This window comes from Giraffa tippelskirchi, chromosome 7, assembly GCF_054371585.1.
Source record: "Giraffa tippelskirchi isolate mGirTip1 chromosome 7, T2T-mGirTip1v1.2.pri, whole genome shotgun sequence".
In the NCBI taxonomy this organism is placed as follows: Eukaryota; Metazoa; Chordata; class Mammalia; order Artiodactyla; family Giraffidae; genus Giraffa; species Giraffa tippelskirchi.
Window position 1 is genome coordinate 44,211,996 of NC_137281.1, and position 13,985 is coordinate 44,225,980.

Below are 13,985 nucleotides of genomic sequence, written 5' to 3' on the forward strand. Positions count from 1 at the left end.
AGATCTCTAAGGCCAGACTCTTTGTTTCTCCTCTGTTCCCCTCAGGGCTGTACTGAGGAGTCACCTGGGGAGTGGGGCAGGGAGAAGAAAGCTGCAGGCCTCAGGAAGGCTGCCTCCATGCAGGTGGCCACCGGTAGGAGGCAAGCTGGCTGCTGGGTGCTGCCAAGGCTGCACACTGGGCCTCCGGACAAGGCCCTGTGGTGGGCAACACTCCAGACCACCTTTTCCTTCGCACTGGTTATTTAAAAAAAAAAAAAAAAAAAGAGTGAAAAGCCACTGAATGGCATCACTAAAGTTACAGATTGAGAATTTGCTTAGATTTGGGGGTCACCCCCATAACCCAGTTTATTGGTGTCGGTTCATGTCCAGATGCGTGTTTGTTACACTGACACATTAAGGCTGTGTGTTCTTTTTTTTTTTAAAGCAAGGGAATGAAAACCACAAATCTGGGGACAGTGGTTGCCCAAGGGGAGGGCTTGGAAGGAGGGGGTTGAGATGAGGATGAGATGGGGAAGGACCCCATTGATCGGTAAAAGTCATGGCTCCTGGGTCCGCTGGTGGGCTCACAGATATTCAGTATGTTATTAAAAAATTGCTAAACAAGTAAATGCCCATCTAGTTAAATGAAATAAAGTGGGTGATGCAGTTCCTGCTGATGACTATATGCCTTGACCCAAATATTATAGTTAATTCATTTCAATGTACCTGAGGTTCAATTTTAAAAAATAAACAAACTAACTCTTTTTCTTTTTTAAAATTTTATTCATGTAAGAGTATAGTTGATTTACTATGTTGTATTAGTTTCATGGATACAGCAAAGTGGTTTTTTTTTAATATATATATATGTATCTATATATATATATACATACATATACATTCTTTTTCAGATTCTTTTCCTGTATAGGTTATTACAGAATATTGAGTAGAGTTCCCTGTGCTATACAATAGGTCCTTGTTGATTATTTTAACTGCAGTAGTATGTATCTGTTAATTCCAAACTCCTAATTTATCCCTCCCTCTACCTTTCTCCTATGGTGACGATACATTTGTTTTCCAAGTCTGTGAGTCAGTTTCTGTTTTGTAAATAAATTCATTTGTATCATTTTTTTAAGATTCTGGATTTACTTCACTTAGTATGATAATCTCTAGGTCCATCCATATTGCTGCATGTGGCATTATTTCTTTTATTCTTCTGAAAATAGCTTTTTGTTGTGTTTTTGTGAAATGCTATATACTCATTGCAAAGGTTCAGACAAGGCAAAAAGATACAGAGAATAAAGATTGCTCAGCATTTACTACCAAGAGATAAAATCAATTGTCCAAAATGTTCGCAAGTGTCTTTCTAGATCTCTTTCTGAGCATGTCCTGGTGGAGACATGCAAACGTAATTTGATCAGTGAGATCATGCTTCCCACCCACCTTTTTTTGGTGCTAGAAATCTTGCAGTTCAACTCTCATTTTTTGCAGACAGTGAGATGGAGGTGTGGAGAAAAGTGACCTGAAATATATGATCCAAACAGCATTTTGCACAGAGTGGTGCCTGGACAGACCTTTTTACCCCTGGAGGTCCTCCAACTGGCTACACAGGAAATCCTCTTACTTGCCCTCCTGAATCCACTGCCTTTTAAGTTATAGGTCTCATCAACCTCTCTGATGCCTATTGGAGCCTGTGGCAAAATCACACAGCCACACATCAGAGGTGCCCACTTGGCTTTTGGACCCCAATCTCCTGTTGCTGACTAAAAGTGTAGCATCCATTGGAAAAACTGCTAAGTAGTTACCAGGCCTTGGTGGACACCCAGTGCAAAGTCTCTCTACGATGGAGTCTTATAACAATAAATAGCAACCAAATGTTAAACGGTTAAAAAAAAAAAAAAAAGAAATGAAAGTTAATAAGAAAAACCACACATCAGTATTATGTTTCAACAGCTCTCACCACCTAAGACGAGGCTAATGTAGGTTATGCCACTAGTTAATGTAAATCAAAACGGAAAAGAACTCATAGTACAGGAAGGATACAAACATGAAAGAATGGCTCAATAGTCTGAGATTTGGAAAACCCTGATGTGGAATTTTCACCAGCACACACTAGCCTCTTCTAATTGATGGTGGTTCTTCAGGCTTCTTGGTTTATTAAAAGTTCATAGATCAGACCAGTTGGCAAGCCAGTAAAATGGGTATGTGTTCCTACTGGACTAAAGAACTAAATTCTTCCCCGCTTCGTTTCCTTTTTTTTTTTCTGTACAGAAATTTTTCCTCCAAGAGAACCCTGTCTTATATGTTAAGGCATTGGAAGACCCCAGCAAACCAGTGGTTTTAGAGGAGGCCACATTGTCATGGAGAAAGACTTGCCCTGGGATCATCAATGGAGCCTTGGAGCTAGAGAAGAACAGATACACCCCTGAGGGGGTGACTGGAGCTCAGCCACCTCTGGGTGGCCTTGGGCCAGAGGACCAAGGGGACACCCGGGGCCCAGAGTTGCACAAGATAAGCCTGGTGGTGTCAAAGGTAGCCTCATCTGGTCCATGCAGGTGGGCTGGTGGCCAGACTTTTAGGGCCTAAGACTGGGAGATGGGCCTCACGCACCATTTCCTTGGCTAAAAACTGACCTCTCCAAGATCTCCCTTTAAAATATAAAATTTCCATAGAAAGACAAAGAGAGATAGAGAGAAAATTTCCATGGAGAGCAAACAGGAAGTCTTTCATACTTAAGTGCAAATCAGTTGATCATCTAAACTGTTTTGTAATAGTCTGACCTAGAATAGCAAGCTGTATGTTCACTGGTCTTTGGAGGGACCAAGGATAAAGAGAGAAGACTAAACTAATGTTTATTAAGTTCCTAGTGTGTGCCAAGCACTGTGCTATATCTTTCAATTTGGTTATTCTGTGAACTGACATCATTTGGCTTCTTCTCTGACTAATCTTTGAAACATTTGGCTCCTCTGCTCAGTCCAAATCTCTTCTCTATTATCTATTTATATCTGTTAAAGTATAATAGATATTAATATCTAATAATCATATAGATATAGAATATAGACATTGATCTATATCTGATGATAGGTATATCTAAAATAGATATAAATATCTAATAGTAACCAATATTGACATCTAGTAATAATAAATGTTAATATCTAATACTAGTGATATATCTATATTTTCCCCCTTGGTGGTCACCTGCAGTCCCACGGCTCTAGGTTCCATCTCTATGCCTTATCTCTAGCCTTGAAGTTTCTTCTGAGTTCCAGACTCAACTCTCTGTTTACTACCTCCTGTTCAATGCCTACCAGATATTTCAAACAAACAAGACCAAAAAAGAACTTGGTTTTCACCCTCTCTGACCCATTTCCCAGGTCTTCTCCATCTCTGGAGGTGGCATCACCATCTTTCCAGTGGTTAAGGTCCTAGAAGTCAAACTTGATTCCTTTCCTTTCCTCCCACCCATCCAGTCTCCATCAGCGAGGCCTGGCAGCTCTCCATCAGCATCTCTCCTGGACCAGACTCATCTCACCACGGTCCCCTCCACTGCCCTAGCCCCAGCCACCAGTATGCCATGCCCAGCTCCTCTTAGAGCCTCCTTAGTAGCCTCTCTGCTTCCACTTTTGCCCTCTTACAATCCATCCCATGTGGGGGACAGAAGGAGCTTTCTAAAACAAACCAATTCAAGTCACTCTTCTGGTTAAGTCCTTCAGTGACTTTTCACTGCACTTAGGATAGAGTCCAGGTTTCTCTGAGCACCTGCCCACGTCTCCAACCTTGTCTCTCATTCATTCCCTCCACGCTAGCCTCTCACCGCTTTTGGTCAGTCACCTTGTTCCTGTCTCAGGACCTTTGCCCCTCATGTTCCCATGCTGTGAAACCTTCAGGTCTTCTTATATCTCACTCCTTCTTGTCATTCAAGTCTCAGCTGCAATGGCACATGCTCTTATGAAACCTTCCCTGGCCAGCCCATCTAACACTGCTTTAACCTCCAACTGTCTGTCATGGTAGCCAATTTATTTAATTTATACCACTTACCACCATCTGTTTTCTTTGTTTTGTTATTTATTTCATGGTTCGTCTCTTCCCACTAGTTGTAACAAATGGGAGTTCTTTTCTTCATTGCTTGGTACACAGAAGAAATGCACATGACTATTCGATGGATGAATGAATGAATAAATGAAGGAATATATGTTGAATTGGCTTCATTATCCCCATTTTACAGATGAGGAAACTGAGGCATTGAGAGTCTAAGTGACTTGCCCAGGATCATTGAGTAGAATAGATGTAGAGCTGGAATTTGGGTTTCGTGCCTGACAAGACCATCTATGCATAATTCCTTTCTGCTTCCCTCATGCAATTTCCTTCCTCTGAGGTTGCCCCATCCCACCTGTATAGACTGGCCTCTCAGGTCCTCTTGAGCTTTGTTTGAGGGTCCTTGGGGTGTGTGTGGCTGTTTTCTGTTTGTCATTTTGCATAAAAGACAATAGCCCTGTCCCTGGGCAAGTCACCTGTCCCAACGCCTGTCTGTCCTCCTTGGCTTTGCAGGGTACCATGCTAGGGGTCTGTGGCAACACGGGAAGTGGCAAGAGCAGCCTGCTGTCAGCCATCCTAGGGCAGGTGAGTGTCTTGTGGCCCATGCATGCCCCCCTGCCCCACCCACCCCCCCCACCAGCCGAGGGCCAGGAACTCCCAGGTTCCAGTTCCCCCAGCAAGTCACACCACCACTTTTTTTCCACAAAGGGGTCTAAGCCAACAGAATTTTTATAAATTCAAAACAGTTGAGCATGTGCCGTGGGGGAAGTGAGTTATGAATGTGCTTCCATTTCACCTTCTAGCTGGGAGAACCACTTCTTAGGACAGCTGGAGATCCATCCTCATCTGTTCTCTGTGCTTTCCCCACCCTTTGCTGTAATCAAGCAGCTACCAAGGTGATGATACAGGGCATCTCGATGCTTAATATGATAACACAAATCATCTCATGAAGCCAAACTGAGAGGGGGACATGTGCCCCTAAGGAGACAGCATCAGGCCCTTGAAATCTGAACCATCTAATCACATTGCCTTGGGACATTCTTGAGATCTGCTTCATCTGCAGCTATGCAAGCATGTGACTCAGCCCACTCTTTCTCCATTTTCCGAAAAGACCAACCCCTTCCCCCCAAACACTGAGGTCATGTTGCACGCCTCCTAGTGAACAACAAAAAACAGCCATAACACCTTGTGTATGTCTATGGCCCCCTTCCCACAGGGGATCTCTCCAGCCCTTCCACGCTCAGCCTCAGCCTCACTGCATCCTAGGGCTTCTCTCTTACCCCCTCCCAACTTTGCCCATTGTCCTCCTTCCCACATGGTTGGGAGAACTAGCTGGTATCCCTCCTTTACTGTGCTCCTTCCTTAGCTCCTCCTCCTGAAAGCACATGGTCAAACTCATCACCTCCTAGGAAAGTGGTCACCTTGTCAATAGCAATTCTCTCTTAATACATCAGTCTGATGGCTCATTTTTTTTGTGCACCACAGGTGTTGCAACTTCTTTCCCCAACTTCTTACAACTAAGGAGAAGAAAACTTCCACTTTTTAGAAAAAAGTTCATTCATTCATTTATACATTTGGCTGTGTTGTGTCTTAGTTGCGGCACGAGGCATCTTCGTTGCATTATGTGGAATCTTTCATTATGGCTCACGGATGCTCTAGTTATGTTGTGAGGGCTTAGTTGCTCCCACACATGTAGAATCTTGGTTCCCTGACCAGGGATCGAACCCACATCCCTTGCATTGCAAGGCGGATTCTTAACCACTGGGCCATCAGGGAAGTCCCCACATTTTGTTTTGTTTTGTTTTTTAAATAAAAACAGTTTGAATGGTACTTGAATGCCAGGCCCTGTGTTCAGATCTTCCCGTTTTTTCCCTTGGCCCCCAACCCGAAAACAACTCCACGAGGAAGGCACAGATATTGAGGTCAGTTTACAGATGAGTAAATGAGGCTGAGAGAGGTGACTTGCCCACAGTTGCCAGCAGGTGAGGGATGGAGCCAGGGAGGACACCAGTTCAGCTGATGTCAGAGCTTTGCTTCTCATCAGAGCTATGTTTCCCGGCAGTTTCCATTCAGGGCCACCTTTCTATGTGGCTGGGGACTCGTCGCTTTGAATGAACCAATCACTTAGCTTCCCATAAAGGAAAACAAAAAGATGTCATTTAAAGGTTTAGTTCTTATTAAAGCCTGTCTTCAATTCAGAAGTAGGAAGTACAGGATAAGAAGAGAAAGAAGCATAGGATGATGAGGTCCTCTGCTTTGGTCATGGGCATGAGGGTTGTGGCCTTGATTCTTTTTAAATGTGTGCTTTTAAATTTACCCTGTGGAAAAGCAGGAAGAACACTACGGTAAAGATCTGTATACACACTACTGAGATTCAGGAGTTGATAGCATTTGTATTTTTGCCACATCTATGTAGAAATATATTTTGTAGATCCATCTTATTTATTTTTTGGTAGATCTATTTTACAAGGAAACTTTTATTTTCAGTTTTCATCAAGAAATCTGCTGTGGTTTTTTGTGTTTTTTTTTTTTTATGCTTTTGGTTCTTTTCCTTTTTTTTTTTCCACTTTATTTCATTCTAGCTGCTCAGAGGCTGGAGCCTCTGGGTTCCTGGTATTAAAAAGATGCCAACAGAGGTAGCTGTGTCTCGCCCAGGGGCCCGGCCCACTGTGAATACCCCCCCAAAAGTAGATCTATTTTAAATTGCAAAGATTATGACACTTTTCCCACTAATGCTTCACCATGATGTCCAAAAAGTAAAGGCATTTCCTCATCTAACTATGATGACATTATCACACCCACAAATCAGTAATAATTCTGTGATACTCAGGGATGGACAGAGGTGGCCTGGAGCTTTCCATCTCACAGCAAAGAGCAGGGAGGCACTGCTTGCTAGGGATTGGGGCTGGGGAAATAAGAGAAAAAAGTATGAGTGACTTCAATGCAAACCTTGCCTTCAGTCACAGTGGGAACAGATCTGCCTTTTTCCAACTACTGTCCACATTCTAAGGCCTTCACCAGTGGGCCTGGCAGGATCTTGTTAAGATTTCATTTACACAGGAGAGCCTCGGGGCTCCTGGGGCACAGTGGAGCTCTGGGCACTGTGGCTGATGAGCCCCGGGGGGATCTGTTCCCTGGTTGCCACGGTCCTAAGGCTGGACTCACTCTGCCGCAGATGCATTTGCTGGAGGGTTCAGTGGGGGTGCACGGAAGCCTGGCCTATGTCCCCCAGCAGGCCTGGATCATCGAGGGGAGTGTCCGGGAGAACATTCTCATGGGAAACAAATACGACAAGGCCTGGTGAGCTTCTGGGAGGTGCAGGGCGGGACGTGGGGATGTGGGGCTGGTTTGGAGAGGGGCCTCTCGCTGCTAATAATGACTTGCTGTGTGCTCATTTACATGCATCACTGTATTTCCTTCTTACTGTGAAGGAAAGATTCTCATCATATCCATTTTCTAGCAAATCGGCTCAGGCCCCAAGAGACTGAATAATTTGCCCAAAGTCGTTGAGCTGCTAGGATATGGTAGAGTCAGAAACTGAATCCAGTTGCTTTCAGAAACTTCACGCTAAGTCACTTCAGTCGTGTCCTACTCTGTACAACCCTATGGACTGCAGCCCACCAGGCTCCTCTGTCCGTGGGATTCTCCAGGCAAGAATATTGGAGTGGATTGCCATGCCCTCCTCCAGGGGGTCTTCTCAACCCAGGGAATGAACCCGTGTCGCACACCTCCTGCAATGGCAGGCAGGTTCTTTACCACTAGTGCCACCAAACTTAACTATTATGCTCCTTTGGCTCAAAATAACCCTCCCCTTCCTAAAGTATTATTTTGAAACTTCATTTGTGTTAATTAATTCCTGACCTAAGAAGGTAAAGTCAAAAGCTAAAACACTTGGGTGATGTGCAACAGTAGAGGAAGGAGTTTAGATTCCCAGGCGGGTGGGCTGCCCACGTCGGCCCACACCCTCCTTGCCCTTTGCAGCCTCTCCCTCCGGAGTCCTGGGTGGACCTGCTTGAGACATGTGCTTGGAAATTATGAGCCAAGTCTGGTCAGTGGAGGAGCAAGGAAAACTGCTCTGATTGCTGTAGCTATGCTTCCAATTCTGGTGGACTCTGGCCCCTTCGGACTCTTTGCCTGATTTTGCAATCTGCCTGTTGTGACCTTGCTGAAAGGCACAGATATGTGGGTGTACAAACCAGCCATCTCCAGCTGGTTGTCCTGTGAGCTCCTCAACATCAGGTCCAATGCACCCAGCCCCCACCCCACCTGCTTTTCCTTCCAAATTCCCGATTAGGCTTAATGGCATCACTGAACTGCGCACCCCAGGGAGCCTGACCCCGCCTCCTCCGAGAACCACCTCCTCTTTCCACATCTAATTGGTCAGCAACCCTGGAAGATTCAACCTCCTAAATAGCTCTGGTATAATATTTCCCTTCTCCATCTCCACTGCCAGCTCTGGTCTGTGACCTCCTGCTTGAATGACGCCCACTGCTCCGTTCTTGGCTCCCTGTCGCCAGCCTCCTCCCACTCTGTTCAACTCTGTGCTCTACCTCCAGGGCAGTCATCCTAAAAGCCCAGTCTCATCCTGTCACTGCTCAGCTTTCAGACTGACATGACTCATAGAGCAGTTTGTCAAAAATGAAAACACTATCTTTTGATTCTGAAAATTCACCGCTAGGTAGTTAATGCATATAGTGTCACCCATGAATGCCAAGATCCATGTATAAGAATGTTCACATCGAATGATTCAGGACAGCCAAAAATTAGCAACAACCCAAATGTCCAGCGTTAGCGCACTGGTTAAACAGTGAATGGTGCTTCCCTCTACTGGAGTACTGTAGTGCCATTAAAACAATATAAATCTATATCTGCTGCAATACACATACATCACTAGATTATTTCTGAATACGTGTAGAGGAAACTCTATTAGTGACTGATTCAGAGGAAAGCAGCTGAGGGTCAACGATGTGAAGGAGACTCACTTTTCACCTTTTCTTCTTTTTGCTCTGTTTAAACACTTACCAAGTACACATGCTAGATTAAAAAAAAATGAAGGGAGGAAACAAAAAAAGCCTCCTGTGATTTACCATTAAATGCAGGATCAAGGCCAAATTTTTCAGCATGGATTGCGAGACCTTCCCTTCCAAACTTGCGAAGGCTGGAGGGCCTACGGCCACCTGTCCCTTTAGCTCCCTGTCCTTCGCAGGTATCTCCAGGTGCTCCACTGCTGCTCCCTGAGCCACGACCTGGAAATTCTGCCCTTCGGAGACATGACGGAGGTGAGTGGGGCCCCAGTTCTGTTGTGATGTGCCTTTGTCATGGTGTTCTGGGGTCCCCAGCCTGCCTCCCTGGGCAGGTAGACGAGAGACCCAGCTCTTCCTTCCCAAAGCAACTGGAGCTGCTTCTGCAGGCTCAGAGTCTTCCCTACCGAGGGAGGGTAGTTGGGGCTCACCTGACCTTGGAAGCTGACAAAGAGGCTACCTTGCCCCACCAGAATGGGAGTTGATCTCAGACTTCTTCTGAATCAAGAGCAGAGACCCTGTGAGGATGAGAAGCAACCCCCCACCCCCACCCCGTCATCCACCTTTGCCCCTCCCACCACGCTGCTCCTCTCTAGAGCACTTCCTTTGACAGTGGGGATGGCAGCTGTAGCCCTGCTGTGGCAATGCCAGTTCTGACTGCTAGGTGTTCCTGATAATTCTCCATCTTTCACAAGAGTAGCTACCTTTACTCTACATAGACCTTTGTCAAATAAAAGCAGTATGGTTGCCTTGATTTTATTATCTAATAATAGCTCAGTTGGCGGAGCACTTACTACATTCAAAGTACTGTTCTAGCAACTCTAGTATATTAGGTGAGCCTCAGATAACCTATGAGGTCAGTTCTTTTATTATCCTTCCTTTAATGATCAGCAGTGTACCCTGGAGGGCAGAGAGCTTGGATGTTTAGTTCAGGGTCTCCCCTTCAGTGGAAGAACCAGCTCTGGTCTGTAAAATGCATCAGTAATAGTTCTGACCTCATCAGGATGATTTGAGGTTTAGATGAGTTGATACATACTTGCTTTGAATAGTGCTTGGCATAGGGTAAGTGTTCGGCTGTCATTAGAGGGACACAGTAGGCATTTAAGTCTGCTGAGTGAGTAAGGAAACTGAGCTTCGCCCAGCATCTTATCTATGGTCACATGTGAACTGGAGGCAGAGCAGTGACAAGAGGTCACCCCACTGCTCTTTAAACTCTGCTTCACCTCTACGGTGTCACCAGAGTTCAGGGTCGAGCAGGGATAGAACTTATACCCTGGCTGTCATGTCCTCAGAACCTGACTTAGGGATGGGCCAGCCAGCAGCTGCCTGAAGTACTAGTCTGCTAGGGGACTCCAGACCCACTGCCCAGTGATTCTGGTTAGCACCCTCAACTCCTGACATGACAAACTCTCCTACCACCTCAGCTATAATACAGTCTTGGTCTTGGGCAATACCCCTAACCCAGGCCAGTGATCCCACCAGTTGACAGTTACAGTCAACAGAAATTTAAAACCATAGTAAGATGTGAGAAGGTGCTGTTTCTTGGGAATAAGTGATTTATTTGTATGAGCTAAACTGTTAAAAGTTTAATATGCTTCTTGACAAGCCAACCAATTTAGAAAAATTATATCTTATCACGAATGACAAATTTCAGTTAACTGAGCATCAGTTTTTTCGTCCCTTACTAGGCATATTGTGAAAAATATTTTTATGTTCTTATTGATTAATTATTAATTTTTGTCTGACTGTGCTGGGTCTTCGTTGCTGCACCTTTCTCTAGTTGCAGCAGGCAGGGGCTGCTCTCTAGTTGTGGTGCTCGGGCTTCTCATTGTGGTGGCTTCTTTTGTCACTGAACACAGGCTCTAAGGGCTCCCAGAGTTCAATAGTTGCAGCATGTGGGCTCTAGAACACAGGACCAGTAGTTGCGGCACATAGGTTTACTTGCCTGGTGGCACGTGGAATCTTTCCGGACCGGGGATTGAACTCACATGCCCTGTATTGGCAGGTGGACTGTTAACCACTGGGAAGTCAAGATTGTGAAAAATATTTTAAGTGCCAGGGGTGTCAAATCGTTAGGTGTCCAGGAGTGTGCACCGAGGGGGGTTAGTCTGTCCACCTGCCCACCTGGCTGGGTCACCCTCCAGACACGGTGCCTTTGGCTGCCTGTCCACAGGTTGGGGAGCGGGGCCTCAACCTCTCAGGGGGGCAGAAACAGAGGATCAGCCTGGCCCGTGCCGTCTACTCTGACCGTGAGCTCTACCTGCTGGACGACCCACTCTCGGCCGTGGATGCCCATGTGGGGAAGCATATCTTTGAGGAGTGTGTTAAGAAGGTGCTCAGGAGGAAGACCGTCATCCTGGTGACCCACTATCTGCAGGTGACCATCCTCCCAGTGCTCTGGCCATGATTGACAGATAGTGTAGCTCCTCAAGCCTCTGCCATCTCAGCATGATCAATAACAGCCTCCCAGCAGATACCTGTTTGTATCTCAGACAGACCCCGAAGTCAGAGAGGAATGCAAAGAACTTGATGTCCTCTGCTTTCCATGTGGAGAAGATAAGTGGGTAAAAATAGAAACTAAATTTTAAAAAATTGCTTTTTAGTGAAGGATAGTTGCTTTACAGAATTTTTTTTTAATTAGTTTTTTTGAAACTAAATTTTAAGGTCTCCTTTATCTTCAAAATTGTGTGGGAAGACCCCTGCTTTTGAAGTTACAAAAAACTCCCTCGCAGAAGAATTTGCCAAGTCTCACATTCTTCCGTTAAGTGCACTGGCTGTGCCAGGTGCTGCCTCTCATGGGTCGTTTCCCCTGGATATGTTCATACCAGACCCTGTTATTATTTATCCTTCTCCTATTTTGGCTTTAGTATTTTTGGTATAAAATATGTAAGACATAAAAACAGCTTAGAAAATAACCTGATGAAAGCCCACGTAACTGCCACCCAGATGACACATCACAGTCCAGTGTTGATGGCCCTCGGATCACAGCCCCTTCCCTCCTTCCTGCCCCTCACTCACTATTCACTGTTCCCGTGTGCGTCTTCACACTTTTACAACATGTGTATGAATCCAGACAGAGCAAGTGTCCTTTTGCATATTTAAAAACTTATAATTGCTATTTTACTTTCTGAGTCCTTAGGTAATTTGCTTTCCTGCTCAACATTATATTTTTAAGATCCTCCATGTGGATACACGGAATTTTATTTCTTTCTTACTAGTATTGTATTACAATATCTGAATATTCCAGAATTTATTTCTCCAGGCTGGATATTTAGGTTGTTTCCCATTTTTCACTTTTACGAAAAAATGCTTCAGTATATTGATATATTCTTCTACATGTTTTTATGCATGTGTTTGAGAGGGCTTTTTTTAGGGAAGTGTTTTAGGAGTAGAATTATTGGTTCATAATTCTTCAAAAATCTTTAATTTCACTAGATATTATCAAATTGTTTTTCAAAGTAGATGTACCAATCTATGCAGGCCTCCCCACCCCCTCCCCCCACCCCCAGTTTTGTAAGAGTCTCTTTACCCCTAGTCATTACCAATACTTGGGATTGTCCAGTGTTTAAGATTTTGCCAAACTGGTGATATAAAATATTTTCTCAGGATTTAAATTTTTCCTTTTGAATAGTGAGGTTGAGCATCTTTTAGTACGTTTATTGAAGATCTTATTTCTTCTGACTCTTCAGTATTTAGAGTTTTGTGACCAGATCATTTTATTTGAAGATGGGAAAATCTGTGAAAAAGGAATTCACAGTGAGCTCATACAGAAAAGGGGACGATACGCCCAGCTCATCCAGAAGATGCACGGGAAAGCCACACAGGTGATTTCCCCCTACCCCGCCCTCACTTCTGATCTAACCATTCCATGCATCCACGGCTTGTGGTTTCTCCCCAGGGTGTGTTGCAGGGAGTAGCAAAGACAGAAGAGGAGCTACAGCTGGAAGGTCAGGCCCAGACCATTGGCCAGGAAGAGCTTCTCAATGAAAATGCTGGTAATAGTGCCGAATGAAGTAGTGCTTTCACCTGGGAGCAGGGTGAAACCCTCCGCCTGCCTGTCTGCATCTTCCACAGGCTCTGGCATTTCCTCCTGAATGTGAGACCAGGCCTGGTCACTCACTGAATGGGGTGCCAGACGTTACTCATATAGGGTACAGATCCAAGCATTGGAGGGCTGTGGGGTAAGGACTGTGCTGGTCAGGAGGCCTGAAGCAACCAGGAAGTGAGTATTGTTGGGGGAACAGCTAAGGGTGTGCAGAGGCAGAATGAGGGTTGACCTCGAGTGAGTCAAATTTAAACTTTGCAAGATTTCTGGGCCGTTAACTCATTATACGTTTTTTGAGAACAATGCCGTTGAAAGTCAGAAATAAATTAGGCCCAGTCCTGGGCATTCAAAAGGTGAAGCTGAACATCTTTTAGTGTGCTTATTGAAGATCTTGCTCTTTTCTGAGACAAGGTAGCAGATGAGTAAGACTTTCATTTTTAAAGTAAGACAGGATCTGGATTAGAATTCCAGGTCTACTGCTCTCAAAGCTGTGTGACCTTGGCCAAACAGGTTAAACTCTGAACCCTCACTGGCAAAAGTGGAGATAATTGTTCTTATATTACAACACCATAGTGGAGATTAGAAGAGGCCAAGCACTGTCCTAACCCTCAGGACAGGGCCTGGCACATCTGTCACAAATAGAGTCTTCAGCTGCAAAGATCAGAAGCCAATTTGGGCAGAAAAATAATGTGTTGGCAGAAAAGGGTGTAGATCACAGAGTGAAAAAGAAGTTGGGGAGCCAGACCTCATTAACTTTGTGGTCTAAAATAGCAAGAACAGGTATAGAATCCTTTTGAAGAAAACCTAGTGGAAAAGAAAACCTTTTCCATCCTAGTCTAATTTCCCTCAAGATTAAAATTCCACAAAGAGAGCTGTTTTCTCCTGGGAAAACTGTGGTGTTGCTGTTA

General features: G+C 44.8%; 1 protein-coding gene across 2 annotated transcripts in view; it reads left to right on the forward strand.

Annotated features, from left to right (window-relative positions):
- ABCC11 (ATP binding cassette subfamily C member 11) overlaps positions 1 to 13,985 on the forward strand; it is a 69,592-nt gene that overhangs the window by 24,048 nt on the left and 31,559 nt on the right. Inside the window, exons 10-16 of one of the 2 annotated variants that reach the window (XM_081507925.1) lie at positions 2,248 to 2,508; positions 4,525 to 4,596; positions 7,187 to 7,311; positions 9,218 to 9,290; positions 11,206 to 11,409; positions 12,722 to 12,856; positions 12,931 to 13,033. In XM_081507925.1, the coding sequence (XP_081364051.1) occupies positions 2,248 to 2,508; positions 4,525 to 4,596; positions 7,187 to 7,311; positions 9,218 to 9,290; positions 11,206 to 11,409; positions 12,722 to 12,856; positions 12,931 to 13,033 (973 nt within the window). The remainder of the gene's footprint in view (positions 1 to 2,247; positions 2,509 to 4,524; positions 4,597 to 7,186; positions 7,312 to 9,217; positions 9,291 to 11,205; positions 11,410 to 12,721; positions 12,857 to 12,930; positions 13,034 to 13,985) is intronic. The other variant, XM_081507926.1, reaches the window with a different exon arrangement.